This window comes from Brassica oleracea, chromosome C5, assembly GCF_000695525.1.
Source record: "Brassica oleracea var. oleracea cultivar TO1000 chromosome C5, BOL, whole genome shotgun sequence".
NCBI lineage: Eukaryota > Viridiplantae > Streptophyta > Magnoliopsida > Brassicales > Brassicaceae > Brassica > Brassica oleracea.
The window spans coordinates 3488136-3514723 of NC_027752.1; the positions used below are offsets into that span (position 1 = coordinate 3488136).

General features: G+C 37.6%; 6 protein-coding genes, 1 long non-coding RNA gene and 1 pseudogene across 11 annotated transcripts; 2 read left to right on the top strand and 6 right to left on the bottom strand.

Annotated features, from left to right (window-relative positions):
- Positions 1 to 2532: 2532 nt before the first annotated feature.
- LOC106343604 lies at positions 2533 to 4536 on the bottom strand. Of its 2 annotated transcripts, none has more exons than XM_013782865.1 (2): positions 3446 to 4536; positions 2533 to 2971 (listed from the first exon to the last, which is right to left on the bottom strand). In XM_013782865.1, exons 1-2 carry the CDS (start codon positions 3881 to 3883, stop codon positions 2831 to 2833), a joined length of 579 nt encoding a protein of 192 aa, XP_013638319.1. In that variant the 5' UTR covers positions 3884 to 4536; the 3' UTR covers positions 2533 to 2830. The 2 variants fall into 2 exon arrangements, with proteins under 2 accessions (XP_013638319.1, XP_013638318.1); XM_013782864.1 differs by having other exon boundaries at positions 3429 to 4536.
- A 2429-nt stretch (positions 4537 to 6965) lies between these two features.
- LOC106343605 lies at positions 6966 to 8172 on the bottom strand. The gene is made up of 3 exons (XR_001269984.1): positions 8082 to 8172; positions 7752 to 7965; positions 6966 to 7140 (listed from the first exon to the last, which is right to left on the bottom strand). It is a non-coding gene; the product is annotated as an uncharacterized LOC106343605 (long non-coding RNA).
- On the top strand, positions 7596 to 8931 carry LOC106343603 (F-box protein PP2-B15-like). Its single transcript, XM_013782863.1, has 3 exons — positions 7596 to 7984; positions 8059 to 8177; positions 8303 to 8931. Exons 1-3 carry the CDS (start codon positions 7742 to 7744, stop codon positions 8751 to 8753), a joined length of 813 nt encoding a protein of 270 aa, XP_013638317.1. The 5' UTR covers positions 7596 to 7741; the 3' UTR covers positions 8754 to 8931.
- Positions 8932 to 9356: 425 nt separating this feature from the next.
- Positions 9357 to 13918, bottom strand: LOC106343943. Of its 3 annotated transcripts, none has more exons than XM_013783305.1 (11): positions 13662 to 13918; positions 12630 to 12718; positions 12382 to 12560; positions 12071 to 12271; positions 11941 to 11985; positions 11687 to 11853; positions 11534 to 11594; positions 11339 to 11429; positions 10263 to 10449; positions 10016 to 10167; positions 9357 to 9911 (listed from the first exon to the last, which is right to left on the bottom strand). In XM_013783305.1, exons 4-11 carry the CDS (start codon positions 12198 to 12200, stop codon positions 9800 to 9802), a joined length of 945 nt encoding a protein of 314 aa, XP_013638759.1. In that variant the 5' UTR covers positions 12201 to 12271; positions 12382 to 12560; positions 12630 to 12718; positions 13662 to 13918; the 3' UTR covers positions 9357 to 9799. The 3 variants fall into 3 exon arrangements, with proteins under 3 accessions (XP_013638759.1, XP_013638757.1, XP_013638758.1); XM_013783303.1 differs by having other exon boundaries at positions 9357 to 9933; XM_013783304.1 differs by lacking the exon at positions 13662 to 13918 and adding an exon at positions 12906 to 12921 and having other exon boundaries at positions 9357 to 9933.
- A 261-nt stretch (positions 13919 to 14179) lies between these two features.
- On the bottom strand, positions 14180 to 15685 carry LOC106343998 (F-box/LRR-repeat protein At2g43260-like). Of its 2 annotated transcripts, XM_013783370.1 has the most exons (3): positions 15242 to 15685; positions 14641 to 15174; positions 14181 to 14550 (listed from the first exon to the last, which is right to left on the bottom strand). In XM_013783370.1, the coding sequence occupies exons 1-3, from the start codon at positions 15666 to 15668 to the stop codon at positions 14273 to 14275; spliced, it is 1239 nt and encodes a 412-aa protein (XP_013638824.1). In that variant the 5' UTR covers positions 15669 to 15685; the 3' UTR covers positions 14181 to 14272. The 2 variants fall into 2 exon arrangements, with proteins under 2 accessions (XP_013638823.1, XP_013638824.1); XM_013783369.1 differs by having other exon boundaries at positions 14180 to 15174.
- A 1646-nt stretch (positions 15686 to 17331) lies between these two features.
- On the bottom strand, positions 17332 to 19001 carry LOC106294217 (annotated as a pseudogene).
- A 1209-nt stretch (positions 19002 to 20210) lies between these two features.
- LOC106296046 (pentatricopeptide repeat-containing protein At1g09190) lies at positions 20211 to 21726 on the top strand. Its single transcript, XM_013732092.1, has one exon. It carries the CDS (start codon positions 20228 to 20230, stop codon positions 21680 to 21682), a length of 1455 nt encoding a protein of 484 aa, XP_013587546.1. The 5' UTR covers positions 20211 to 20227; the 3' UTR covers positions 21683 to 21726.
- Positions 21680 to 22965, bottom strand: LOC106296047 (GTP-binding protein SAR1B-like). Its single transcript, XM_013732093.1, has 3 exons — positions 22706 to 22965; positions 22433 to 22564; positions 21680 to 22214 (listed from the first exon to the last, which is right to left on the bottom strand). The coding sequence occupies exons 1-3, from the start codon at positions 22832 to 22834 to the stop codon at positions 21894 to 21896; spliced, it is 582 nt and encodes a 193-aa protein (XP_013587547.1). The 5' UTR covers positions 22835 to 22965; the 3' UTR covers positions 21680 to 21893.
- Between the last annotated feature and the right edge of the window lie 3623 nt (positions 22966 to 26588).

Consider the following 26588-nt stretch of genomic DNA (forward strand, 5'->3'; position numbering starts at 1 on the left):
AAGTTTATAAGCTGACCTGATACAACCTCATATTCCTTTAAGATCCTAAGGATGGTTTGACATTCTTCTTTTTGAACTTTACAGAAGAAAAGACTATCATCCGCAAAAAGCAAATGAGATATCGATGGACATGCTCTAGCTACCTTCATTCCCGTTAAGTGTTTCCCTCTTTCCACCTTTTTAATATTTGCAATTAAAGCCTTAGTACATAGAATAAATAAATAAGGTGATAAAGGATCCCCTTGTCGTAAGCCCCTGTGTGGGACGATAAGACCCTGTGGTTGACCATTCCGTAGGACTCGATATTGAACCGATGATATACACTCCATCATTAATGTAATCCAATGAAGATCAAAACCCATCTTCTGTAATAGAGCCTTGATAAAATCTCATTCCACTCCATCATACGCTTTACTCATATCCGTTTTAATTGCCATATATTTTCCTTGGCATGCCTTATTAGTCCTTAATCCATGAAACATTTCCTGAGCTATAAGAATATTATCAGAAATTAACCTTTCCTGGCACAAATGCCGACTGGGTTTCTGATATGAGGGAAGGTAAGCATATCTTCAACCGCTGACACATAACCTTTGAGATAATTTTATACCCAACATTACACAGGCTAATTGGCCTCAGTTCTGTCATCCTTGTAGGCCTCTTCGTCTTTGGGATCATACAAATATAAGTAATATTTAACCGCGGATCCAGTATTACAGTAAACAAAAAATTATTCACCATGTCCACTAAATCCTTTTTAATAATATGCCAGGAGTGTTGAAAGAAAAGAGCTGTCATGCCGTCCGGTCCTGGTGCCTTCTCTGAGTGCATCATAAACAAGGTTTCTTTAACCTCGTTCTCCGTTGCTACTCTCAACAGTCGTTGATTCATCTGAGGAGTAATACCCGGTGTTACTTCTGTGAGGAAGTCATCAAACTCTGTTGGAGAAGTGGTTGTAAAAAGCTCTTCTACTGCCACTTTTTCCACACCTGTATCCTCCGTAATCCAATTCCCCAGAGCATCATGTAAACCCACAATCCTATTACGGACCCGTCGTTGCTTAGTCAAAGCATGGTAGAATTTTGTATTGAGGTCCCCAGAGGAGTATCACGTATTCCTACGTTTCTGGTGCCAATACTCCTCTTCATCTTTGTATGCATCTTGCAACTTCCTCGAAACCTCTAAAATTTATTCCTGAGACCTAGAATTATCTGTTTGTACCTCCTCAAGAGCTTTCTGTAACTCATTAATTTTTTTCTTTCCATAAGGGGGATTATTTTTCCGCCATTTAGCAATTTCGTGTCGACAATTGCTAATTTTTTCCACTATCCCAATTTCACTTCTTTCACTATAATCTGACCAGCCTATTGTAATTGACTCCAAAAGACCTTCTTGTCCAATCCATCTTTTATCAAAACGAAATTGCCATTTTCTCCTGGTGACTTTATCTTCTAGATAAACCACCACTGAGCGATGATCGGATGCCACCATCCCTAAATATTCTGTATAAGAACATGGAAACAGAGTATGCCACTCCTCATTTGCTAAAGCTCGATCTAGGCAACATCTTATCGTCACTGCCCCTTTTCCTTTTCCTCTTCTCCCTTGCCATGACATTTTATTTCCCCGAGCCAGAAATTCCAATAAACCAGTATTCCTTATCATATTATTAAAAGAAATAAATGAATCCGCACTCCGCAAAGACCCTCCATCCTTTTCATGATTTTCAGTTATCTCATTTAAATCACCAATGATGAACCAGGGTTTCGATCGCGAAAGCCCATATCTAGTCAAACGTTCCCATACTTGTTCCCTTAACTTTGGAACAGGATCACCATACACAAACGTAAGATAAACCTTCTTCCCATGAGCCACGGCTTCCACATCAATCATTATATTACAAGAATATAAGATTTGGGTCTGAGACTCATTGTTGTAAAAAAGCGCTAAACCACCACTCCTGCCCACTGGATCTACAGTAACCAAATCATCAAATCCAATATGTGCTTGGAAGTCTTGAACAAACTTTGAATCTTGCTTTGTTTCAGATAAAAATAAGAAATCCGGTTTATGTTTATGCCATATCTCCCTTAGATAACTTATGGTCCACTTACTTCTCATACCTCTACAATTCCAACTAAGAACTCTCATTTAAAAATATACATAAACTCCCAAGAGCTAGCTAATTTGGGTTTAATGATACCCTGAAATCCCAACCACTAAAGAACAATAAGCCACCAAACTTTCAAAATACCCGTAATAGCATACGCCTTCCAAAAGAAAATAATAAGTCTTTGCCCTACACCAAGTATAGACATTGTTGCCAATTCCACCTCACCATATAACTTCAAGCCAGTAAAAGCCATAATACAAAACAATAATAATCTAATAGTACATGCACATAATGATAAAAGTGCAGCTCTTTGCTGACATAGTATCCAAAGGCCATTCCTATTTATCACCGGGTCCTCGTCGATCCCAACAACTGGCATCCTGTTTTTACTAGGAGCCGTGAAACAAGACCAAAGAAAATAAGCCAGTAACTTCATTATTTTTCTATTTATAATATGTGTATTATTAATACAAATCTCAATTTTCCAAACCATCTTTAATCCATGACACCAAAAACCAAACATCATAGGAAAGAACCCAATATTTATCCTACCAGAAATCCTCACTAACCAGCTGACGCACCATGACTTCTCATTCCTCCTTAGCACCATCAACAAACCATATGTGTTCCCAACCATAGAAATATTACATGTCTGTGTCGCCATGAAAAAGAAGCTCAAGACCTTCACCAACTCCAAGCCTCTTGTCTGCAACTGGTTTAAAGAGACCAGTCGAAGAGATTGACACTTTGCGGCGTGAACGTACGACTCGATCCTGAGCCGCATCCAAGTACCAAAATACCATGTGACACCATTTTTTCGGTCTTGGCTCCCATAAAGTCCAAAACATCCAAGTAAAACTGCATCAGTAAAGGATTAAAAATGTTAAAACAAAATGTACGGAACCACTAAGACACATAAGCCTTTTAACCCAATCATGATATAAGAAAAAAATCCTCCTCATTAGCACCCTGAGACCATCGCATTAACCCCATATCATTCAAAGCAGACCCCACACCCATTACAGTAACCATTGTCACTTGGCCGAACTGGCTCCTCCCCATATTCTTGTCTAATGAAACCATTATCACCGAACTTAAAGACGCAAGATGCCATCCTCGAGCTTGAGACACTTTTCTTATATCTTCGTACCAATAAGTATCATGCCAAGAAAACAGTGCATATAAATAGTAAAACCTGATTCTAACGCTATCTCGTGTCCAAGCAAAATAGAACACTACGGTTCCAAAAGCAGCAATGAGAACATGACACTTACACCAGCCATAACTCAATATTAAGAAAAAAACACGTAAGAACCTGTTGGACCACCAAACCTGCTCTCTTCTGCTTGTGTCCTTTGAGAATAATATCGTGAAAGTTTGAAGAGCCCTTGTCATCCACGAATACGTGATCAGCAGCAAATGACCCTTCCTACCCGATCCACCCCTATCTCCTCTCTTCCAACCTAGGAACCGCAAACATCTGCGGATAATGACCATCAATCCAAATCCCGATCTACTACCAAAAGTTTCCCTATCCTCCTCATCCCTTGTAGCCTCTCCTCTTAGTAAATTGAAGGTTACCAACTCCAATCCTTCTAAGAGATTATCGCAACCCCTCAAATCACCTAACCAGATTTCCCGCGACCGATTAAAACCACAGAATCCCTCACTAACCCGCGACTCCTCCTCATCTTCCCTGTAGCATAGAGCCCTCTCTCCACCCTCTTGGATCCTTCGTCGATCCGTAACTCGCCACCGTGAAAAAGTCATCTTGGAACCCTAGAAATCGCCTTCGCCAAAGTCATCGCCGTTTTTTTTATTTTTATCTATATATATATGTTATAATCCTGTTATTTGTTATATTGACTTAATTTTGTTTACATTCACTTTTGTGATGTTGTTAATATAGGATTGCTATATTTCGGAAGTAAAAAGTGATTTCAAATTTGATTTTTCTATGTTGGTCAATTATTTTTTGATAGAAGTACATTTACATGTGTAAGAGAATATAATGATATGTGTGTAATGACCGATAGCATGATGTAATTAGGTTATGTGATGATGTTCTAAACTTTATTGTTTAAATTTCAGATCACTCTTCATCTACAAACTTGTGCATGCAATTTTTTTCTTTACGACTACTAGTACTTTATAAGTTTTCATTATTGTTATGTTTTGTTTAATCACTATTGTTATGTTTTTACGTTATTTGTTAAAGTTTATTGCAGTATCGTTTGATGTTGCCATAATTAACTCATCGTTTTTGGAATGTTTGGATTAATATGTCGTCCTTTCCGCATTGCTGTGAGGATTTTTACGCAAACTGTGGTAACATTTTAGACAAAGAACCACGATACATTTTTGTGAATTCTATATCTTATGCAAAAATAAAAGATTTCAGTTTGCATATAAAGTATAAAAGCTAAAACAAATAAAATAATATACACTAAAACCCCAAAATACAAAACACAGACTATATTTCCAATATAAAAAATCCAATGTATTTTTAACATTGTTTAAATTGTTATTTATGTTATATATTACGATCAAAAATCTTCAACATATATGATATTGATGAATCCATATGATATATATAAACTGGAAAGCTGGTATTTTGCAAAATGACATAAACCAAATTCATATATGTTTTATTTTTAAGAAACTAGAAAGCTGGTAGATAATTGCATTTTTTAGATAAACAAATTCATTTTCTTTTTGTCAAAAGAAAACATTTGTTTTCTTGACCAAAAATCGCCAATCCTCGTGTTCCAAGAAAGAAAGAATATAATATATGTTTTTTCTTTAAAAAATTGGGGGCTTTGGTCCAAAATGGACACTTGCTAAAAGACGACAAAAGCATATGCTAATATTATTATATGTATGATTAATCGGCCACCGCTTGCGGCTTGAAAACAAAACACATGTAGAAAAACTTCAGAAATAAACAAAGCCATCAATAATACTATTCTCTATACTAGGGGTATTGCCTCCGAGTAATCTTAGGGTTGTAGAAAGAGTTCTTGTTTTATCTTAATATTTGCTAGAATTATTGTAGTTGTGAATTTTACGTTTTGAGTTGTTTTTCAAGTTTTTTTATTGTTATAAGGTTATATTTGTGATGATAAACTGTGTATGCATCGTTCTCCACTTATGAAGGACTAAACTGTGTTAGTAATGTGATTGATATAGTTCGTGTTGTGGTTTGATGTGTCACTGAGACTTATTGTTTGTTTGTCTTTTTAATTTGTTTTTTGTACTGTTGAGAGTACATAAATTATATTAAAGTTGTTGAGAGTATCTTTTGTTTCTGAATATTTTTTTTTCAGTTTAGTTTTGTAAGTTGTGTGTATTAAGTAATAATTTTTATTATCCTTATTATGTTTGTTATATATTTTTATTTTATTTTTAAACTTGTTGCTTTTACCGGAGCTTTAAAACAAATACATGAAGACTTGTAGAAATAACTATAAAATGAGTGACATATCTGAGTATTTGGGCTTTAATGAGTTTTAAACGAATTTATGTATTTTTCATAAGAAGACAATAGCATTGGCATGTTGACATTGGACATGTAAGCTATTTTTATAAGACAAGAAGAGTGAGCAGGTGGAGATGTTGTTGCTGTTTTTGTGTCTGTCGGGATTGTCTCTTGTATCTCTTGTTGTGGCTGTGTTTATCTTTTATTTGATGGGTAATATGTAATATGTAAACAAAAATCATTGTTAGTTGTATCAGAGTTCATAACTTACTCTGCTTTTTTTTGTTTAGGTAATTTCACTGATCTTGGTTGTCGTCTTCGTCTTCTTCGTTGCGAAAGTAAGTTTGTAAATTGTTAAATAGCTGACCGTCTAGTTTGTATTTGTTTAGCTGACTCGATGTATGTGTCGTTGCGAAAGTAAGTTTGTAAATTGTTAAATAGCTGGACGTGCAGTTTGTATTTGTTTAGCTGACTCGATGTATGTGTCGTTGCGAAAGTAAGTTTGTAAATTGTTAAATAGCTGGACGTGCAGTTTGTATTTGTTTAGCTGACTCGATGTATGTGTCGTTGAGTTTTAGTTGAGGTGATTGGTTTGGTATATTTGTTTGAAAGTTTATTTCTAAGATTAGACAAAAAAGAGAGGTGATCATTAATGATTCGTCTTTTTTGGAATTCTAGTTTTTGGTGTTTTGATTGTTTGGGTTGTTGTGGTTTCTTTTAAGATGTAAAATAAAGGTTTGTGTAAAATTAGTTTGATAAGTAAGGGATATAAATAGACGACCACATAATTTGGGTGGAAAATATTTTTGATTATTGATGTTAGCACAATATAGATAATAATATAAATGGAATTATGTGTTGATTGTTTCTTACGGATCAATGAAGAGACGGATAACGACTCGAGTTGTTTCTTTGCTAAGGTTTGAGCCTTGGACAGATTTGATTTGCCCAACCACATCTGCGAGTTTAAATATCAGTTATGATAAAGAAACATATTATAAACCTAGATGCAATATGATAATATACTCGGGAGTTCTATGTTTGTGTTTGCAATCACTTGGAAATTGTCAAACAGTCTAATTATGATTGGAGATTGATCTTAGGAGCCCCCGTGATGACTTCATAAATAATAGTTGGTGAGATGAAACGAATAAGGAATGAATGATCAATTATCTTGTACATGTTTGAGCACCTAGCGACCTCAAAACGATCGACTTTCACAATGGAATCGGCTTTCAGAGATGACATGTAATGATTAGCACGTCTGGCGGGAATAAACCCATGAATCACGGAATCTGCAAATAATATTATTTAACAAAAAATCAAGAAATCAATTAAAAATAATTATATTAAATATGTGTGATAAATCGATGATTAACTTACCTTTTCATCAAGGAAGAGAACCGTGATTCCCATAAACTCACTGTCTTTCTTAAAGTCCAGGGAATCCCATAAGCGAGGAGGTTAGAGGCTATGCTCTGACTACTACGACCAACACGGAGTGACTCGAAGGTTGAGTGACGGATGCCGGGAACGCCGGTTTGAGGACCTGGAGAGGCAGATAGACATTTTCTAGAAGATCGTTAAAACTAAGACGAATCAATGAGTTTTGTGGAGATGCAGATTGGGTTCATCAAAGATGAGAATCATATACATAGGATTTACAGAAAGGTTACAAATCAGAAACATTTAAGATCAAGCGATTTAAGATGGAGAGATGAAGAGTTCACCGGTGAAAAAATAGATTACGAACAGACACACAGCGCAACTCTGTAACTCAGACTTGTATAAGACAATGATGAAAAGAACCTTAACTCATGTTAAACGAAGATAATTTACAATATGGAAAACTATATTTGTTGTTTTTTTCATATAACGTGATGAACTTCATTTAAAAATGAAACTCATAATACACTTGTAGGCCCGACCCACAGAGAAAACCGAAGAAACAAAAGTTTCCGACCTTCATAAATATATATTAGATTCGGCCATCAATATACAAAGTATCCTTTAGTTTAGTGGTATAAATGTTGGTGTTTATATCTCAATAACCCGGTTTTGAACCCACCAAAATGCTGATGTCGCCTCAGGAAAGAGGAAACTGCTTCGTTATATTATAGATTTCAACGTGGAAGATTGAAGAAAGGATAATGATGTTACCAGAAGCATGCTTGGCGAATATACTCTCCTTCACAACTCCGGCCGACACATTCTCCTCGGCGTCTGTCTCCTCTGTTTTCCGGGTCGCGGGAGACTCTGATTTCGTCTGGGAGAAGTTTCTTCCCTCAGAATACAGCCGCCTCATCTCAACATCAACTCATAAGAGTTTCTCCTCCAAAAAGGAGCTCTACCGATGTCTCTGTGAATCAATACTCTTCGATAATGGCAGAAAGGTTAATAATTACGTTATTGGGTCTTTCTATATATAAAAAGAGCTTTTGTTAACCTAGTTATGTTTTGATCTTAGATATTCAAGATCGAGAAGCTTACTGGGAAGATATCATATGTTTTGTCGGCAAGAGATATTTCCATAACTTGGAGCGATCAACGACATTACTGGTGTTGGAGCCATCGATCAGATTCAAGGTCATCTTTTAAATTTTAATATTAATAAGTTGTATGGTAAGTTACAAAAAAAAAATAAGTTGTATGGCTGGTGTAAAAGCGTGTTATTTTATTTAAATTTATTTCTTTTTAAAAAATCGTATTAGATTTTCGGAAGGGGCCCGACTTATAATGACGGACTGGTTAGAAATCATCGGAAAAATCCAAACCGGGGTTTTATCGCCGAGCACGAGCTACGGAGCTTATCTGGTTATGAAAGTGACGGAACGAGCATATGGACTAGACCTGGTTCCGGCAGAGACTTGGATAAAAGTGGGAAATGGTGAGAAGAAAACAAAGAAGAGTTATCTAAGTTGCTTGGATAACAAGAAACAACAAATGGCCAAGAAGGACGAGATTTTCGGATATTATCGGAGAGAGCCTGAGATGCGAGAAGACGGATGGATGGAGATAGAGCTGGGAGAGTTCGAGACAGGACGGGAACGTAACGAGGAGGTTGTGATGAGTCTAACCGAAGTGAAAGGGTATCAGTTGAAGGGTGGGATTGTAATTGATGGGATTGAAGTCAGGCCTAAACCTCTAAAGGTGAGCTGCTAAGTTAAAGATGAGTTGCTAAATACTGGGTTAAGTTGATAATTGTGATTAGTTTCGGGTGGAAACTTGTACGATGAGAAAATTAATGTGTTGGCCAGTCGCGTTATCACTGAAGGATCTTTCATTATTAGTATTGAATTTATAATTTTTAGACGACTTTTCATCCGACAAAAATAAATAAAGAAAGAAAACCCCACAAGATTGTTAAATTAATCATTTGGTTAGCAATCACATGACAAAATTTATTGCAAGTTTTGTAACATACCCTATATATTATTTGTGAAACATTACAATTTTTTTTTGTAAACACACATGTTATCGTTAAGATGATTCTTGGTATTAGAATTCTAAATAACGACAACATTTGTTCACATCATGAACGGCAACGCCGACACTGACACATGCATACGTTGTCGGCTTCCTATTTTTACAATAATTTGCCATGCGAACCAAACATGTCAACGAAAATAATCTTTTATTATGTTACCATAATTTATCATGTGACTGCGAACCAAATGATTAATTTGAAAATCTCGTGAGTTTTTATTCTTAATTTATTTCTGTCGGATGACAGTTAAACTCGTTCTAAAACTCTAAATTAAATAATAATGAAAGATTATTCAGTGATAACGACTAACAAACACATTAATTTTCTCATCTTACAATTTTCCACCCAAAACTAAACACAATTATTAGCTTAATTAACCCAATATTTGGCACTCATCTTTAGTTTAGAAGCTAGTGTCCCTCACTTTTGAGGTTTAGGCCTGACTTCAACCCCATCAATAATAATTCCACCCTTCAACTGATAGCCTTTCACTTCGGTTAGACTCATCACAACCTCCTCCTCCTCTTCACCTTGTCCTGTCTCGAACTTTCCGAGCTCTATCTCCATCCACCCGTCTTCTCGCATCTTCAGCTCCTTCCGATGAGTTCCGATGATCTCGTCTTTCTTGGCCATCCTCTCCATTTGTTGTTTCTTGTTATCTAAGCAACTGAGAAAACTCGTTTTCGTTTTCTTCTCACCATTTCCCACTTTTATCTAAGTATCAGCCGGTACTAAGTCTAGTCCATATGCTCTTCACTTTCATAATCAGATAAGCTCCGTAACTCGTGTTCGGCGATAAAACTCCGGTTTGGATTTTTCCGGTGATTTCTAACCTGTCCATTATAAGTCGGATCCCTTCCGAAAAACTATTATGAATTTCAAGAAAATAAATTTAAATAAAATTACACGTTTTTACACCAGCAATAATACAACTTACTTATAATATAGTTTAAAATTTTTTAAAGTTGACTTTGAATCTGATCGATGGCTCCAAGACCAGTAATGTCGTTGATCGCCCCAAGTTATGGAACGATCTCTTGCCGACAGAACATACGTTATCTTCCTAGTAAGCTTCTCTATCTTGAATATCTGATATTGAAACATGCCTAAGCTAAAAGCTTTCATATAAAGAGAGAGAAAAACCAAAAAACTAATATTATTGTACTGTGGGATGATGAAAGAACCTTTCTGCCATTATCGATGAGAATTGATTCACAGAGACAACGATAGAGCTCCTTTTTGGAGGAGAAACTCAGATGAGTCGAGCTAGAGATAAGGCGGCCGTAAACAGAGGGTATAAACTTCTCCCACACGAAATCAGAGTTCCCGGCGACACGGAAAATAGAAGAGACATACGCCGAAGAGATATATCTGCCGGAGTTGTGAATGAGAGGAGATTAGCCACACATGATTTGGTAACATCATCATCTTTACCTCAATGTTGAAAAGCAGAGGATAGTATAATTGATGGCTCTGTTTTTGAAATACATATGTTTTGTGTGTTTGCTTAAAATGAATCATACTAATATAATATTAGCAATGCCTTGACGTCTTTTAGCAAGTGTCCTTTCTGGACCAAAGGCCCCATTTTACTAAAAATTTAACATATATTATTATATTCTTTCCTTTCTTGGAACACAAGAGGTTTGGAAAGTTTTGGTCAAGAAAACAAAATGTTTTTGAATTTGTTTATCTGAAAAATGTAATTTTGTGGGGTTTTTTGTTTATGTCATTTTGCAAAATGCAATTATCTACCAGCTTTCTAGTTTTTTCGAATAAAACATAGATTTCAAAGTTTTTTATTTTTTCTTCAAAAAAAAAAACTTTTTTATTTCCAACAAATATCACCTAACTTTTGTACTCTCAAACTATAATTTGTGTTCTGTATTTTTTAGGTTTTTAGTTTATACCATTTTGGTTGTTCAAAAAACAAAGCTTATATCATTTTAATTTATTTCTAGTTTATACTTTAAAACTACTTTGTTGGAAAACACCTCCGTTTAGGTACTTTACAACGATAGATATTATTCCATATTGTTTCGCCTGATAAATATAAGTCCAATGGACAGAATTGGTTGGTTTGGAAAAAACTATAAACCACGTTTAGGTGTTTTGTCATTTAGTAATGGAATATACCGACAATCGAGACGATCATCGTAAAAAAAGCAATATCTAGCTTTTACATCAGATCAAAGAAATGCATGGTTCTTTGTCTAGAAAAATACCAATCTAATAGAAGTGCAAAGACATGACAGTTTACCTGAAAATCCTCATAACAATCTGGAAACAACGACGTACCAATCCAACTATAGCCGCAAAGATGAGCACAAGTGTGGCGGCGGAAGAAAATGCTGAAATAAAATTCAACAAATGTCATCAAGAGGAGAGAAAAAAATCATAACAGTAATAATTGAACAAAACAAAACATGAATCTAATAAAAAGTTAAGAAATTACCAGCAGCCGTAAAGACAGAGTTTGTCGTCACAAGTTTGTAGAAGAAGAATGCGAAGATCAGCTGAATTTTACAACAACAAAGATTATAATAAGTTTTTTTTTTATAAGTAGATTATAAGAAGTTCATAACATCGGACAAAGATAATCAATTACCTTCATCATATGTCCCCAGCAAACATATCTAGCCACTGGACACATGGCAGAGTACACTCCCACACACGTAAACGTGATTCCACCGCAGAACTGTTGACAAACTAATATCGCAAATACCAAGCTTGAAAGTAGTGTCCACATGTTACTTTGGAGAAATGTAGCAGCACCTATAATAAGAATATACATATATTAGCAACTTCTCAAATAGTGAATGTAAACGGAACTAAGCAAGAGTCATATATATAATAACAAACTTGAAACAAAGTTCCACTTGTTAGTTCGGAGATACGCAACAAGCCCTGCGATAAGAAAATATATATACAGATACATATTAGCAACATCTCAAAAAAAGTGAAATACAAAGACGTTAAGTTATGGTACAACCTTTTAGAGAAGCAATCGGGTTCTGAACTGCATTTTTGGATTTAGAGAGACTGTAATTCTCAGCCAGAGCAGCGTTGAAGTAATTTTTGCAGTCCAGAGAAACGTCATCAAGGAATCGAGAACATGACATGTTTTTGTTGCATCAAGAGATAAGGCATTTAACATTCAGCGTGCCGGACCTGATGTTTTGTTCCACGTAATCTACATAATGGATAGCCCGTACGTAAACAAAACACAATGATGCTATAAACGAATGCAGAAAGTAAACAAAGCAGTGAAGAAATGATGCTATAAGAGGATGAAGATACTACCTTTGACACAGATTCTACAGAGTAAATGAGAGCACCCGTAGGTTTTGCAGCTGGTGTGAGTCTCGCAAGATTCACAAAACCCTTCACTTGTCAAATACTGTGCAGAAACTACAATCCCTGATCTGGTCGCAAGATCATTGTCAGCTTGGTTCCACTCTTCAACAATAGCGGCTTCATCCCTGTGGCAAATTGAAAAATGTAAATGTAAACACATAAAATCAAACTGCAAGACATGGAATAAATCAAACCAGTCATTTAAGAGGAGGAGGACAGTAGCATAGCCCTCAGAAATTCCAATTCTGTTGGCTAGCTTTCTCACAGAAAGATTAACCATGTCCTGAAAAACATAAGCATAGATCAGGACACACGCATTCCATTGTTCGGACTGAGAAACAGAGTATAGAATCAATCGCATCGGAAGAAGAATCATAGATTATAACAAACGAGTTTCACTGTTCATACACACAAGTATAGATATAATAATAATCAACATATCGGAAGAAGAATCTAATTAGATCATATACATTGTATGTTGGTTTGATACGGTTTATACCGGTTAAGAGCTTTGTATATATAGATGAAATGATCTTTATTCATTATTCATTGTAACTGGTAACTGACATTTCATCTATATATACAAAGCTCTTAACCGGTATAAACCGTATCAAACCAGCATACAATGTATATGATCTAATAGAATCGGAGATTGAGGCACGAGTACAGAATCAGAATCAGCGATTCGAACAAACGAATCTCACTGTTCAGACTATGACACATAGAATCAATCGCCTGAAGAAGAATCATGGATTATAACAAACGAGTTTCACTGTTCATACTAAGACACAAGTAGAGATATAATCAACCTATAGGAAGAAGAAGCGGAGATTGAGACACAAGCATAAATCCGGAATCAGCGATTAGAACAATCGAATCTCACTTTTCAGACTAAGACACATAGAATCAATCGCATCGGAAGAAGAATCATAGATTATAACAAGCGAGTTTTCATACGAAGACACAAGTATAGATATAATCAACCTATAGGAAGAAGAATCGGAGACTGAGACACGACATAGAATCAGAATCAGCGATTAGAACAATCGAATCTCACTGTTCAGACTATGACACACGTATGGAATCGAAGAAGAAGAAGCAGAGATTAGGTCAAAGGCATTTCATTGTTCTGACTGAGACAAGTATAGAATCAATCGAGAAGATTCCGAGATTATCGCAATCGAATTAGAATTAATGTATAGGAAGAAGAAGAAGAAGAGATTTACCATGGGAAGCAGAAGAGCGGAGAAGGAGCTGTAGAAGATCCTCTGCTAATGGCGCCAGAGAGAGCGCTCTGTTTGTTTTGAACGAGATGAGTCTGTGTATATAAACATCTCCTCCTCTTGGTGGGCCCGGCCCACAGAATAAACTAATAGTTATTTGTCAAATTATATACACATACAAATGATCTAAAAATTATACATACATATAATTATAATTTACTGTACATATATATTCAATGATCGCAATAAAATGTCAGTCCACTGATCAAATTTCCATTTAAATTTTATACAAAATTTTATTCTTGGCAAGTAAACAAAAAACAAACAAATTTTCAGACAAAAAAAATTTGAAGGAATTAAAAAATCAGGATTAGAAAAATTGAATATAAATTCACATTTCAGAAAAAATATCAAAACTAAAAAAAAATTATTATAGATAAAGATAAGAAGATGAATGAAAGGATCACGAATAAATATTCAAAACCAATATAATTAAGCTCAAGAGAACAAATTTTAGAGCTAATATATTTATTAATTTATTTAAAATAGAACAATATCCGCAATGTAAATATTTTAAAGGGGAAATGGACAAGGAAGACCAATTCGATTATTATTCAAACAAAAACAGAACTCAACATGAACAACATAAAAGTATGTTCATCCTTCCACCACATGTGTGTCGTTGTTGCTAATCCCTGAAGACCGATCAAAATATAATAAAATATGACTAGAGAAGTAGATAACAGGACCCCAAAGCTAACCCATTTCAAAAGCTTGGATATCTTGAAGCATTGCTCCTGCTCCTTAGAAAACAATCTGCATCGACATGTCCTGGTCTGATATTCTTGATGTCCCCAAAGTGGAACCAAGTTCTCGATGTAGGGAGATATAACTAAAGTATCCAACGAGAGACAATGAATCTCTTTCGCCTCCGAATAATATTTGAACAAATTTCTGAAATTATTACAGAAGACAACATTACCCTGCTTAGAAACCGTCACAGGCGTGAAGTCCATACCATACCTTGTCGATGGTAGATTAGAATCTAGATCACCTAAATTTATGGAGAAAGTTTTGCTCCATATTTCCTCATTCGCATTCATGGTCCAAATCTCCAGTGTCCATTCAGGCAGAATTGTGGATTTGGCAATGGCTAGACGTTCCCCAAGATTCACTATCTCGGTGCTCCGGGTGACCCACGTAGCCGACGGAACAGAGACATTATGGAACTCTAGTTTGTGAAGATCCAAGGCTAGTATTTTGTAACCAATACCAATTTGTAAACGCCGCCCCGAGAACATCCAATAGATAGATCCATTAACACACACGGATTTTCTTCCAACATGATGCACATAAGGAGGTAGCCTTAGTTTCCTCCATTCACCACTTTCGACACTAAGAAGATCGCATTCTTCTTCAATAGGTTCAACGCACATCTTCACCACTTTATAGCTTCCTGTAACAATGTCTGTACCAAAACCCATGACCCAATTTCCCTGAAAGAACTCCTCCGACCCTGAAATAAAAGTTTCCAATTTTTATGTTAAAATTTCGTCGAATCCAAAATCATCAATCGTGATTACCGTTTCTAAATCGGGAGGACAATGGATCTGGGCCGGGAGGGAATCGCCGGAGTTGACCGGTGGAAGGGTTCAAAACGATGATGCTTTCTGGCTCGGGGATGCAGACCAAACCGTCGCAAGACATCGAGGGTCGTGCGTCGCCGCAGTGAAGACAGACAATCTCCTCGTCCCCTTCAAACCGCGACTCCGGGAGGAGACTCGGCTGGTCTCCGCAGCGACACTTGTAAGCAGCGAGGAGTTTCGGCTCTTTTTGAACATTCATACGCCTCCTTCTTCGCACGAACATCTCCGATTCCAGAATTGATCTCCATTGTTTTGACACGGTTTTGAATCTGAGTATTGATTTCAAGGGCAGAACAAGGAAAATTTCTTCCAGTAATTCTGGTGTTATGTAGATCGAATTAGGGTTTTTGTATTCTCCCCGCATATTCAGTTTTGTGTGATTCTGAGAAGAGGTTTTTCTTTAACATCATGACCTCTAAACATATCTCTTACAAAATTATTTTTAGAGGAATATTTCTTGTTTTTACAGTTTCACGGTATTTGTATTAAATAAAAATAAAAGTTATAAATTGATGAAAAAAAAGTTATAAAAATAAATTATAAAAAATAATACATTTATAACTAAAATAAAATAATACTCCGAAACTAAGATGTTTTAGATTTTTTACTTGTTGCACAAAGATAGATTTTTTTTTTTGTCAACAACATTACAGACTAATATAGACTCTGTAAACCACCCCGGGGGATATTGATCCATGTGGACGACGAAAGACGGCTGTGTTCTGGCACTGCGTGCTAGTTTATCCGCCTTTGTATTTTGCGTCCTTGGTACGTGTATAATTTCTGAACGTGTAAAACTCTCTTTCAGATTCCTGATATCTTCCAAATAACTTGCAAAAGCCGGCCATTCTTCTGGTTCCGAAACCATCTTCACCAATTGAGAACAATCCGTTGCAAACGTAACTTGGAATTGTCTTAAGTTCCTCATACATTCCATTGCCCATAGTAACGCCTCGAACTCTGCATGTAAAGGAGAGAGAGACGCTCTTACGTTCCTAGCTCCCATTAGGCCCTCAAATCCAGGTAAGGTACTGAACAAGCCCCGTCCAGATAACATATCCTCCTCTTTCCATGATCCATCTGTAAAACACCATCTGCCTGTGATTGACTGAGGAAGCGTATCCTGAGTCTCTGTTCCCATCTTCTGATCCTTCATCAACTGTGCCTCAGCCCATATGATTGATTCCATCTCAGCCAAATTAAGAGTATCCCTAGGATCTATATCCAGATTACTAAAAACTTTATTATTTCTTCCTTTCCAAATGTACCAAAGTATCCAAGCAAATTAATGATCCTCCATCGATGGAGCAACTCTCTAGAATAGATGATCCGTATTTGTAAATAAAGAGTCTGTCGGGAAAATAGCTGGATTTGTTGGAATCTTGGACATAGCCCACACCTGAATAGCTGGAGGACACTCAAAAAACACATGGTTGATTTTTGGTCTCGGATGAGTGGTTGAGAGCCAAGGATCGTTCCATACTGATAAAGAAGATCTTGTTCCCACCCTTTTGATTAGTCCTTTGTTTACCAGAGATCTAGCAGAGACAATACTTCTCCAGCCGTATGACGGAGAATATGATCGAATCGGTTCAAGAGGTGAGGCATTCCTAAAATACCTACCCTTAAAGATCCGGGAAAATAACGTGTGTGGCTTTTCTATTAGATAGATATTCTATATGTTTAAGATATTTTTTTATACTTTTAAGAAACATTAAATGAAAATATTTGAATTTATTAAATTTAAAAATTATTAAAAAATGTATAATAAAATAAAAAAAAAAATTATAATAAATTCTTAATAAACGTGAACACTTAACATAGGTAAGTATATTTATAACTAAAATTTAATACGTTTTAGTAATACGTGTAAAGAAGTACAAAAGAACTTTATTTAATTTTGACGATGTTGACTTTTCGATTTCTTTGTATCCTGCAATTTTCCTTCTATTGCAATCCTTGCCTTTTTGGAACAATGGTTTCTTTACAAAGGAGAAAACTAAAGAAAACGAGAAACAAAAGTGGTTTCAAGTGGTCACTGAAACTTTGCTTGGTCTTTTTCCTTCCATGGCGTCTTTCTTTTTCTTGCATATTGTGCATAAGAAGGGACCTTCCCATCGCTTAGATGCTGAAGAGACGATAGGACCCTCGTTGCTTGATAGACCTTCAGCTGGAGATTGATCTATTTGGCATACAGCACATTTTAATAGTCCAGTGTCAGTATTCGAGAGAAGATCCTTTCCCAATCTGCAATTCAAACCACCAATAAAGACAGACTGATTTGATTATCAGTACCTGAAACTCTCAGTTACTATTTACTAATATCCTTTCTTGGCTATAAAAGGTTTACCTATCTGCAAGCACAGCAGAACCTTCTTCAAACAATTCTTCTACAACCCCAACAGAAGAAAGCTTGTTCCCGTTCTTGTTGTTGGTATCCGAATGTTTTGTCCTAGAAAGAAATGCGGTCAATGTGTTCTGCTTCTTACTAGGCGTTGGAGCCAAGGTAAGATGATCAGCTGGAACTATGTCAACAACTACACAAGTAGTATCATCCTTCAACCCTTTTGTTCCCAATGCTTCCTGCAAAAAAAAAAAAAACATATGATTCTGAGTTTAATAGGAATCTCTAGATCAGAGGATATACACTGTACAAAATTAAGTCAATGGGGGTTGATGACCAAACCTTAACAACAAGTTTAGCAGCAAGCTCGGCAGATAAACCACGACAAGCTTTGGCAGCCATATCAGAAGACAGTATACTTCTCTGTTCCCCGAAAGTAAAATTTTCACTTGCTTAACATGCGGTATTGGGACAATATATTCTCCCACATCAGTATCACCAATAGACCTCGAAAGACACAAACCACCAGGCCAGCAACGAAGTGGGCCGACCTATTGCGTCATCAGAACCATTACAGCCCCACCACAAGCCAAAACACAATGAACCTATAACTGAAGTTTAGTGGACAATCATGAGCATACCGCGTTGCCACCAAAAACATTGAGCCTTCCAACCTCGCCTCCACTGGCAGTTATGCGTTCTCTGTCTTCAACATTCTCTTCGAGCCTGTGATCGACAGTGAGTAGAGAGACCACACCACCTTGGGTGTCTAATATGCAGCGTGAGTCGCCAACAGAACCCACAGTGATAATCCACCCATCAATTATAACAAATGTCACCGTTGTTCCAGAAGTCTCCCCTGTAAACCACAACAGATGTTAAAAGTTAAGAGGATTCTCTAAAACGAGTATAAAAGTAAGGGACTTCAAGCAATTAACTGGACCTTTGTGCTGAAACTCAATGTCGGTTTTGACAAAGCCAGCAACAAGAGCCCTAGGAAGAGCTTGAAGCCACTCATCCCTAGTGGCGCCTCGAGGGATAGCACTCAACACATTGTCCAGAAGATGTTCCTTAGTACATACAGCAGCTGAATTACCATTGTGTCCATCAAATATCTGCATCAAAATTCAAAACCAAAAAAAAAAGAAGGTACAAGCTTTGAGTTTAAGAACGCCCTTATAGTACCAAAAGAAAAGGATATCACTTGATCAAAAAGAAGTCTTCACCTTTCTTGGCGAGAGCAGCTTGGCCATACAAGACTAAAGGCTTGTCTACCTTCTCGCTCCTCAGCTCCCTACCAATGAGGGTTGCAAGAGGAACAAGTGAATGTTTCGTCCTCCCCGACGGGCTCATCTTATTAGCTTTAGTCCTTCAGCATTGGCTGACAAAAAAATCATAACTTGTTCATCACAAGACAAATTCTACTAAGTACAAATTAAGAAGCCATATATACTAATTTAACAGCGCGAATTTCCGATAATTTTTAGTAACTGATGTGAAGTCTGATCAAAAACCAACATTTTGGCGAGATGCAGAAAAACAATAATACTAAAATGTAGAATCGAGCAAAGAGACCGAAGAGTCAGTTAGAAACTCGCGAAAGAGAAGGTGAAAATATTTAAAAATTCACATTTTTTCAAACAAAATTTGTTTCATTATTTTTTACTTGGAGCAGTTTTACATCCCATCCATTGACTCAAGTCTCAGACTGCCACTCACTACCTGTATTTTGGAAATTTTTTGATGTTTCAAAATATAATTGATATTTTAAAAATATTTTAGTTTTACCGAAAATTGGTTAGCCAATCAATTATGATTGGTTAACTTATGTTTAATTTATATTAGTTAATAATATTATCTTTAAATTTTTTAATCCTTATGCATTCAAACAAAATATTTATATTAGAAAACGGAGGGAGTACAAATCATATTAGTTGTTAACTATTACATTTACAGATATTTCACTTTCTGCTATTCAATTTCGGTGAAATTTTATTTTTAAAATTTCTTGTATGATCTATTTTTATTTGTCAAAAAATACTATATTTCTCTTTCTCATATATCATATTTTATTGAACCTGATACCAACTCATTCAAAAATTAAATGAGCATTTAATTTATTTGTTAATGCTGTGAATATATTGAAAAAAATATGTATTATCACGAAGCTACTATATATTCTTTCTGTCTCATAAAAAATGTTATTTTTGATATTTTTCACACAGACTAAGAAAATGATTGATTCATTTAAATTCTTATTAATTACATGTATTCAGCTAATAATATATTAGATAAATGAAATTATTTTATAAAATCAAGGCATTTTTAAATAATATTAAACCGAAAGTTGTATTTGAATTTCTAAATGATACTATTTTTGTAACAAAAAAAAACATTAAACAAATTGAGTAATATGTTGTCATTTTCTTCTAAATATTTTTTGTTCGAGTTGGAAAATCAAATGTAGAAATTATACTTAAACCGTAACGAACCGAGAAATTGGCGCTAAGACTCAGCTTGCTTCTTTCAAAACAGAGCTAACGGTAGCTGATGAGCAGAGAGAGAGAGAGAGAGGCTTAATGGAAATCGAGAGGAAGCTGCTGCGTCTCCTCCACGGCCACAGCACTCGAACCCGATTACCCGAGATCCACGCCCATCTCCTCCGCCACTACCTCCACGGCTCCAATCTCCTCCTCGCACACTTCATCTCCATCTGCGGATCCCTCCGCTACTCCGACTACGCCTCGCGCGTCTTCTCCCACATCCAAAACCCCAACGTCCTCGTCTTCAACTCCATCATCAAATGCTACTCCCTCGTCGGCCCTCCTCTAAAGTCCCTCTCTTTCTTCTCCTCCATGAAATCCCGCGGAATCTGGGCCGACGAGTACACCTACGCGCCTCTCCTCAAATCGTGCTCGTCGATTTCTGATTCACGCTTCGGGGAATGCGTTCACGGTGAGGTTGTTAGGACCGGGCTGCACCGGCTCGGTTCGATTCGGATTGGGGTCGTTGAGCTTTATGCTTCGAGTGGGAGGATGGGTGATGCTCAGAAGGTGTTCGACGAAATGCCTGAGAGAAACATTGTCGTTTGGAACTTGATGATTCGAGGGTTCTGCGACTCCGGGGACGTTGAGAGAGGTCTTGGACTGTTCAGGAAGATGGGTGAGAGGAGCGTAGTGTCGTGGAACTCGATGATATCGAGCTTGTCTAAATGTGGCAGGGGCCGTGAGGCTTTGGAGCTTTTCTGTGAAATGGTTGATCAAGGCTTCGATCCAGACGAGGCCACTGTGGTGACGGTCTTGCCCATCTCTGCATCTCTCGGAGTTTTGGATACTGGAAAATGGATTCATTCTACTGCAGAAGCCAAGGGTTTGGTTAAAGATTTTATCACCGTGGGAAACGCTTTGGTAGATTTCTACTGCAAAAGTGGTGACGTGGAGGCTGCGACGGCTATATTCAAGAAAATGCAGCGGAGAAACGTGGTTTCGTGGAACACAATGATATCTGGATCAGCGGTGAACGGGAATGGAGAGTTCGGGATAGACTTGTATGATTCTATGATCGAGGAAGGTGAAGTAGCTCCAAACGAAGCGACGTTCTTGGGGGTATTAGCATGTTGCTCATACACTGGTCAGGTTGAGAAAGGAGAGGAGTTGTTCCGTTTGATGATGGAGAGATTCATGCTTGAGCCGAGCACCGAGCACTACGGTGTAATGGTTGATTTAATGAGTAGGAGCGGACGGATCAAAGAGGCCTTTGAGTTTCTCAAAAGTATGCCTGTAAAGGCCAATGCGTCGATGTGGGGTTCGCTTCTCAGTGCTTGTCGCAGCCACGGAGATGTAAAGCTAGCAGAGGTTGCAGCCATGGAGTTGGTGAGGATTGAGCCTGAGAATTCAGGGAATTATGTGTTGTTATCTAATCTGTATGCAGAGGAAGGGAGATGGGAAGATGTAGAGAAGGTAAGAGCAGTGATGAAGAAGAGATCTCTGAAAAAATCTACAGGCCAAAGCAGTGTTTGCAATGTATCATCCTAAGAAGTATTCTTCGAAATCATAATGATTACTACTTCACAATCAGAATCACATTTTTGTTTTAGAGTTGTAAGCCATCAGACTTAACATATAGTATTAGAACTTTAAGGGGAAACTACAAGAGAGAAACAGTTTATGTCTTTTCAAAGAGGAAAAAATTTGTGATGTCTGATTCGTAAAACCGTGAAGCAATCACCAATGCTTGTTTGGTTTCCTACTTGATGTAGTAAGACAGCCACTTGAAGCCCTCACCATATCCCATTTTGCGGACGATGCTGCACATGAAGACCTCAAGGGGACGAACACCAGATTCTCCAAGACTCACGTTGCTTTTACCGGTAGTGAAATTGGTGAGACCCAAATGATACCTGAGCTCATCTTCAGAGGCTGCATAAGGAATATCAATCTTGTTCCCAAGGATAAGAAAAGGGACACTAGATAATGCTTCATCAGATAGAAGAGCGTCAAGCTCTCTTTTTGACTCCACAAACCTCTCCTTGTCGTAAGCATCAACTAGGTACACAACAGCATCAACCTTTACACATACACACAAAAAGAAAAGAGTTTGTATCAGCAAAGACATAACCAAGAGAGCTTTAATCTAAACTATACATTTCTCTGCTTTCAATGTTCTGACATGTACCAAAACTATATACAAGAACCATCAACAAAGAGATTTAATAACAAAAAGCATGTCTCTAGTGATATTGATTATGTAGTGATGCAGCTGAGAGAGAGAGAGATGATTAAAACCTTGGCATAGTAGTCTTTCCAGACCCTACGGGCAATCTGATGGCCACCCAAGTCAAAGGCCTTGAACTTGATTTTGCCAATGCTCAGTTCCTCAGATGTGGGATGCTGTGTTGGCTGGTGCTGAACTAATCTCTGTAACAGACAAAACAGCGAACCGAGAATTAAGCATGTTTGGTTCCGCCCAGCTTTTATACATGTCCTAATAAACAATCAGATGTTCGAAAAACATCATATCTAATCAAATAAGAAGAAGGAGCTAAGCAAAAAAATTACCTCGTCTTTGAGCATGTGAAGCAGAGTTGTTTTTCCGGCATTGTCGAGACCTAGAAACAAGATCTTCGCCTCTTTCTGCCACAAGCCTAGCGTGGCCAGGATTCCATAGAACCAATCGAACAAAAACATGACAAAGTCGTCTTCAGAAAACTTTTATGATCTTCGTATTCAGAGATCTAATCGAGGGAGAGAGAGAGAGAAGAACCAAAAATCAAATAATAAAGGTTTTGTTTGATTGATGAGTGAAATCATTATTAAATGTAACGCAAAAAGGAGAAAGGGAATAATAAACACGTGGATGATGTGCAGCTGGTGAATTGATGTGGAGCCTCCTGATTGGTACTCATCCTTCTCGTTGACGTCATTTGAGCCAATGCGAACCGTCCGATCCAAGAATCAGAGGTTAGGATCTTTTTAATACGTTGGCTTTGTTAGCTGGACTTTAATGGAATTTTCTCTCTGGGTAGGTGAGAGAGCCAAAAGAGAGATGGTTGGCAAAAGAAGATTAATGGCAGGAGATGAGTTTCTTTTTGACAACATCATTTAAATAAATTGTCGATGAGAAAAGCGAGCCACATTTTATTTCGAAAACATATGCAAGTAGTCCAAAAGGTTTATGGTGAATAACAACACATTAAGAAGTAGTCGGATCCGTTGCAATAAACACAATCTCAACTGAATCATTTTACAAATTTGTTTGACGTGTGGTATTAGCAGATATTCGGGACCTCTAGGAAACTAGGGTTCTCTTACTTTCCTAATTTAAACAGAAATCGACAGTGCGAATCTCGGTTCCCACAGTTTGGCGCTAGAAGGAGGGGAGTACGGATCAATCTAACTCTCAGCCACAAAACGCTTGATCAAAACAATGTCTGGAAATACGAAAGACAAAATCGCAGTTCACAATAACGCTGGTAAGACAATCCCAGCCGCCACTGCGCCTATGGCTAACGCCTATGGCTAACGCCTACGCAAACGCCACAGTTCTTGAGAAAATCAAAAACCATGCTGCGACTTTTCGCCACAGAAAGTGCAATGAAACGAGCTCGCGATTTCTCTTTCAAAACATAAAGGGAAACGTTAAATCTTATCAAACCCCGTAAGTTTGGCTCATTACCGAACAAAAAAAATCTCAATGCGTAAGGATTTTACCAAAACACGTTTTCCGAAAACATTTCAGGAGGGTAAAACTGGTCCTCCCAAAAACCGCAGAAAACCCCTAGGTTAATCGCTGAAAAAGGAAGCGCAACAAATCGATAACATAGCTCGGTCGCTACCGAGAAAGTAAACGGCTAGGTCGTTACGTAGCGACCGAGCACACACAGCTCGTTGGCTACGTAGCGACCGAGCACGCACACGGCTCGGTCGCTACGTAGCGACCAAGCTCAAGCCAACTCTCCACCCGCTACATAGCGACCTGTCAGGCCTCAGAAAGGTCCTCCTTTGCGTTCTATTTTGAATCCTCATCGAAAAGCTTTTCATTTCGTCTCAATCGGAGTTTTCGTTGAGATTTTACGACGAAAACAAGTAGGACTCTTCTTGGTTTGCTTCTACTCGCTACGTAGCGACCTGTCAGACCTCCACTCGCTACATAGTGACCTGTCAGGCCTCAGAAAGGTCCCCCTTTGCGTTCTCTTTTGAATCCTCATCGAAAAGTTGTTCGTTTCGTCTCAATCGGATTTTCCGTTGAGATTTTACTACGAAAACAAGAAGGACTCTTCTTGGTTTACTTCTACTCGCTACGTAGAGACCTGTCAGACCTCCACTCGCTACATAGCAACCTGTCAGGCCTCAGAAAGGTCTTCCTTTGCGTTCTCTTTTGATACTCGCCCTTACCTCCATCTTTGTGTTCTCCTTCAAATCTCGATCGAAGCGTCTCTTGTTCCGTCTCGATTGGAGTTACCATTGAAACTTTACGATAAAAAAAAAACCCGCAAAGACTTGTTTTCTCGCATGGATTCAGATTAATCGTATAAAACGGCAACGGTTAACTTAGCACCTTAGCCGCCTCAACTATACGATTACTTTGAACCTTTTTATAAAAATTGACGTCGTATCTAAGGAGAAGATAACAATCAAGATAAATGTCAAGTTTCAAAGGATAAACACCAATATCGAAAATGGTGAACATACACGAGATGAGGAAGGGGAAATGAGCAAGCAAAACTGAGAAGAGACAAAACTGCATCTTCGAGAGAACCAAGGTATTTCCGACTTGAAATTTTTGAAATCAGACTTGGAATTTTGTAGGAAATTACTAAGAAATAAAAACACCTTTGAGACTGCCATAGAACTTTAGGGAACGTAAAACCTAGGTGGATAGTCTAGCGAACTAAGTCTTAGGCGATTTTTCCTGTCTCGATATATCGTTCCATAACTGTTCAGCCAGATCTTGTAAACCGATCTAAATTCTCCAAAAATTGAGAAACGATCGCCAGGCATATCAAGCTCGCTTCCTAAAGAGAAAAAAAAACTAGAGACATGAACGTCGTCTTAAAACCGATTCGTTACTAGCAATTTTCTCGGAACCGACATATTCCAAGTCGTCAACGTGGAAACAACCAAATCACAGTCCAAGCGTCGTCTTTAAATTGTCCTGGATTATCGATCATTCCAAACCTCAGAAGAAGAAACGTACACAACCCTTCAAAGTATCGGTTCAACCATTTTCTTTCGTAAAAAAAAAGGGGGAGTAGGTACGTATACTATACTCGTATACTCCCAAACTACAAAAACTTTTGCAAATCGTCAAGAAAATGATTTCGTCAAAGCAAATCGTCTCAAATAGGCAAACGACAATCTAAAATTCGTCTAAGCGCTAACAACATATCCAGACGGTCATGAACATAATCTCAAAGACTATACATCATTTCTTGTCGCAGTCATTCATACAGAAAACTTGTACCAATATCAAACTGAAACTCGACGATTAGCCAAAGTATTGAAGCCCTTTCCGGATTTAGAAAGCCAGTTTCATTTACGAATTTCTAAGAGAAATCTTCAATCACCAAAGCATTTCTTTCAGTTTCCGTTGTAACAAGGGAGTCACGGAAAAGCATCGAAAACATTTGCGATGAAGAAAACTCGAGAAAAGATGTAGCATCGTGCACATTAAAAGGAGCACTTTCCTCCTGATGGTTAGCTAGATCCACCTCTGGTTGACCAATTCGTTCCAGAAACAAATGTGTCATGAGAATCCTCTCAAAAAAACTATGAAAAACGTTATGCGGCTAGATCGTATTGAAATAAACTTCGGTAACACTCCATGAGTAACTCCAAGCAACTTTCACCTAAGATCGAAATCACAGCAAAAACGTTTCTCTTGAAACCCGCAGAAACAACGCTACTTTGACATACGTGTACATATCACCGATTTACAACCTTCGTAAAACCGGTCCCCGTTACTTACGCGAAAAATCTTCCGTACAATCAGACCAAGTATTACGAAGAAACTTTCTAAAGTTAACATAACTAGCTTTATGAAGAACCCTGCGGCTCGCTGGTTTCTACTTTTCTTTTCCCTCGGTCACATCCGAGAAGGCAGTCATCCCGCCGCTGACTCCACACTGGTTATGTAGCAAATCTCTTGGGCTTCGTCTTCCTCAGACAAAAAAGACTCGATTTTCATAAGACTATATGTCACATTATACGAAATATTCGTCTTATAACTGAAACCTAGAGCGGAGAATGGTTTTCTACTACTATCGGCCATATTAGCATTGATAACCCCGACAAACTTGGCCTATCAATCTCGACAAGCGCTCTTTGGCCCTCGGTCAATTACGCAGTCCAGTAAAGGTCCAAACCAATATTTGTCATCCCCTTTAAGGACGATCGTAAACTAACATGACCTTAAATGTTAAAGTACCATGGTCTAATCCTT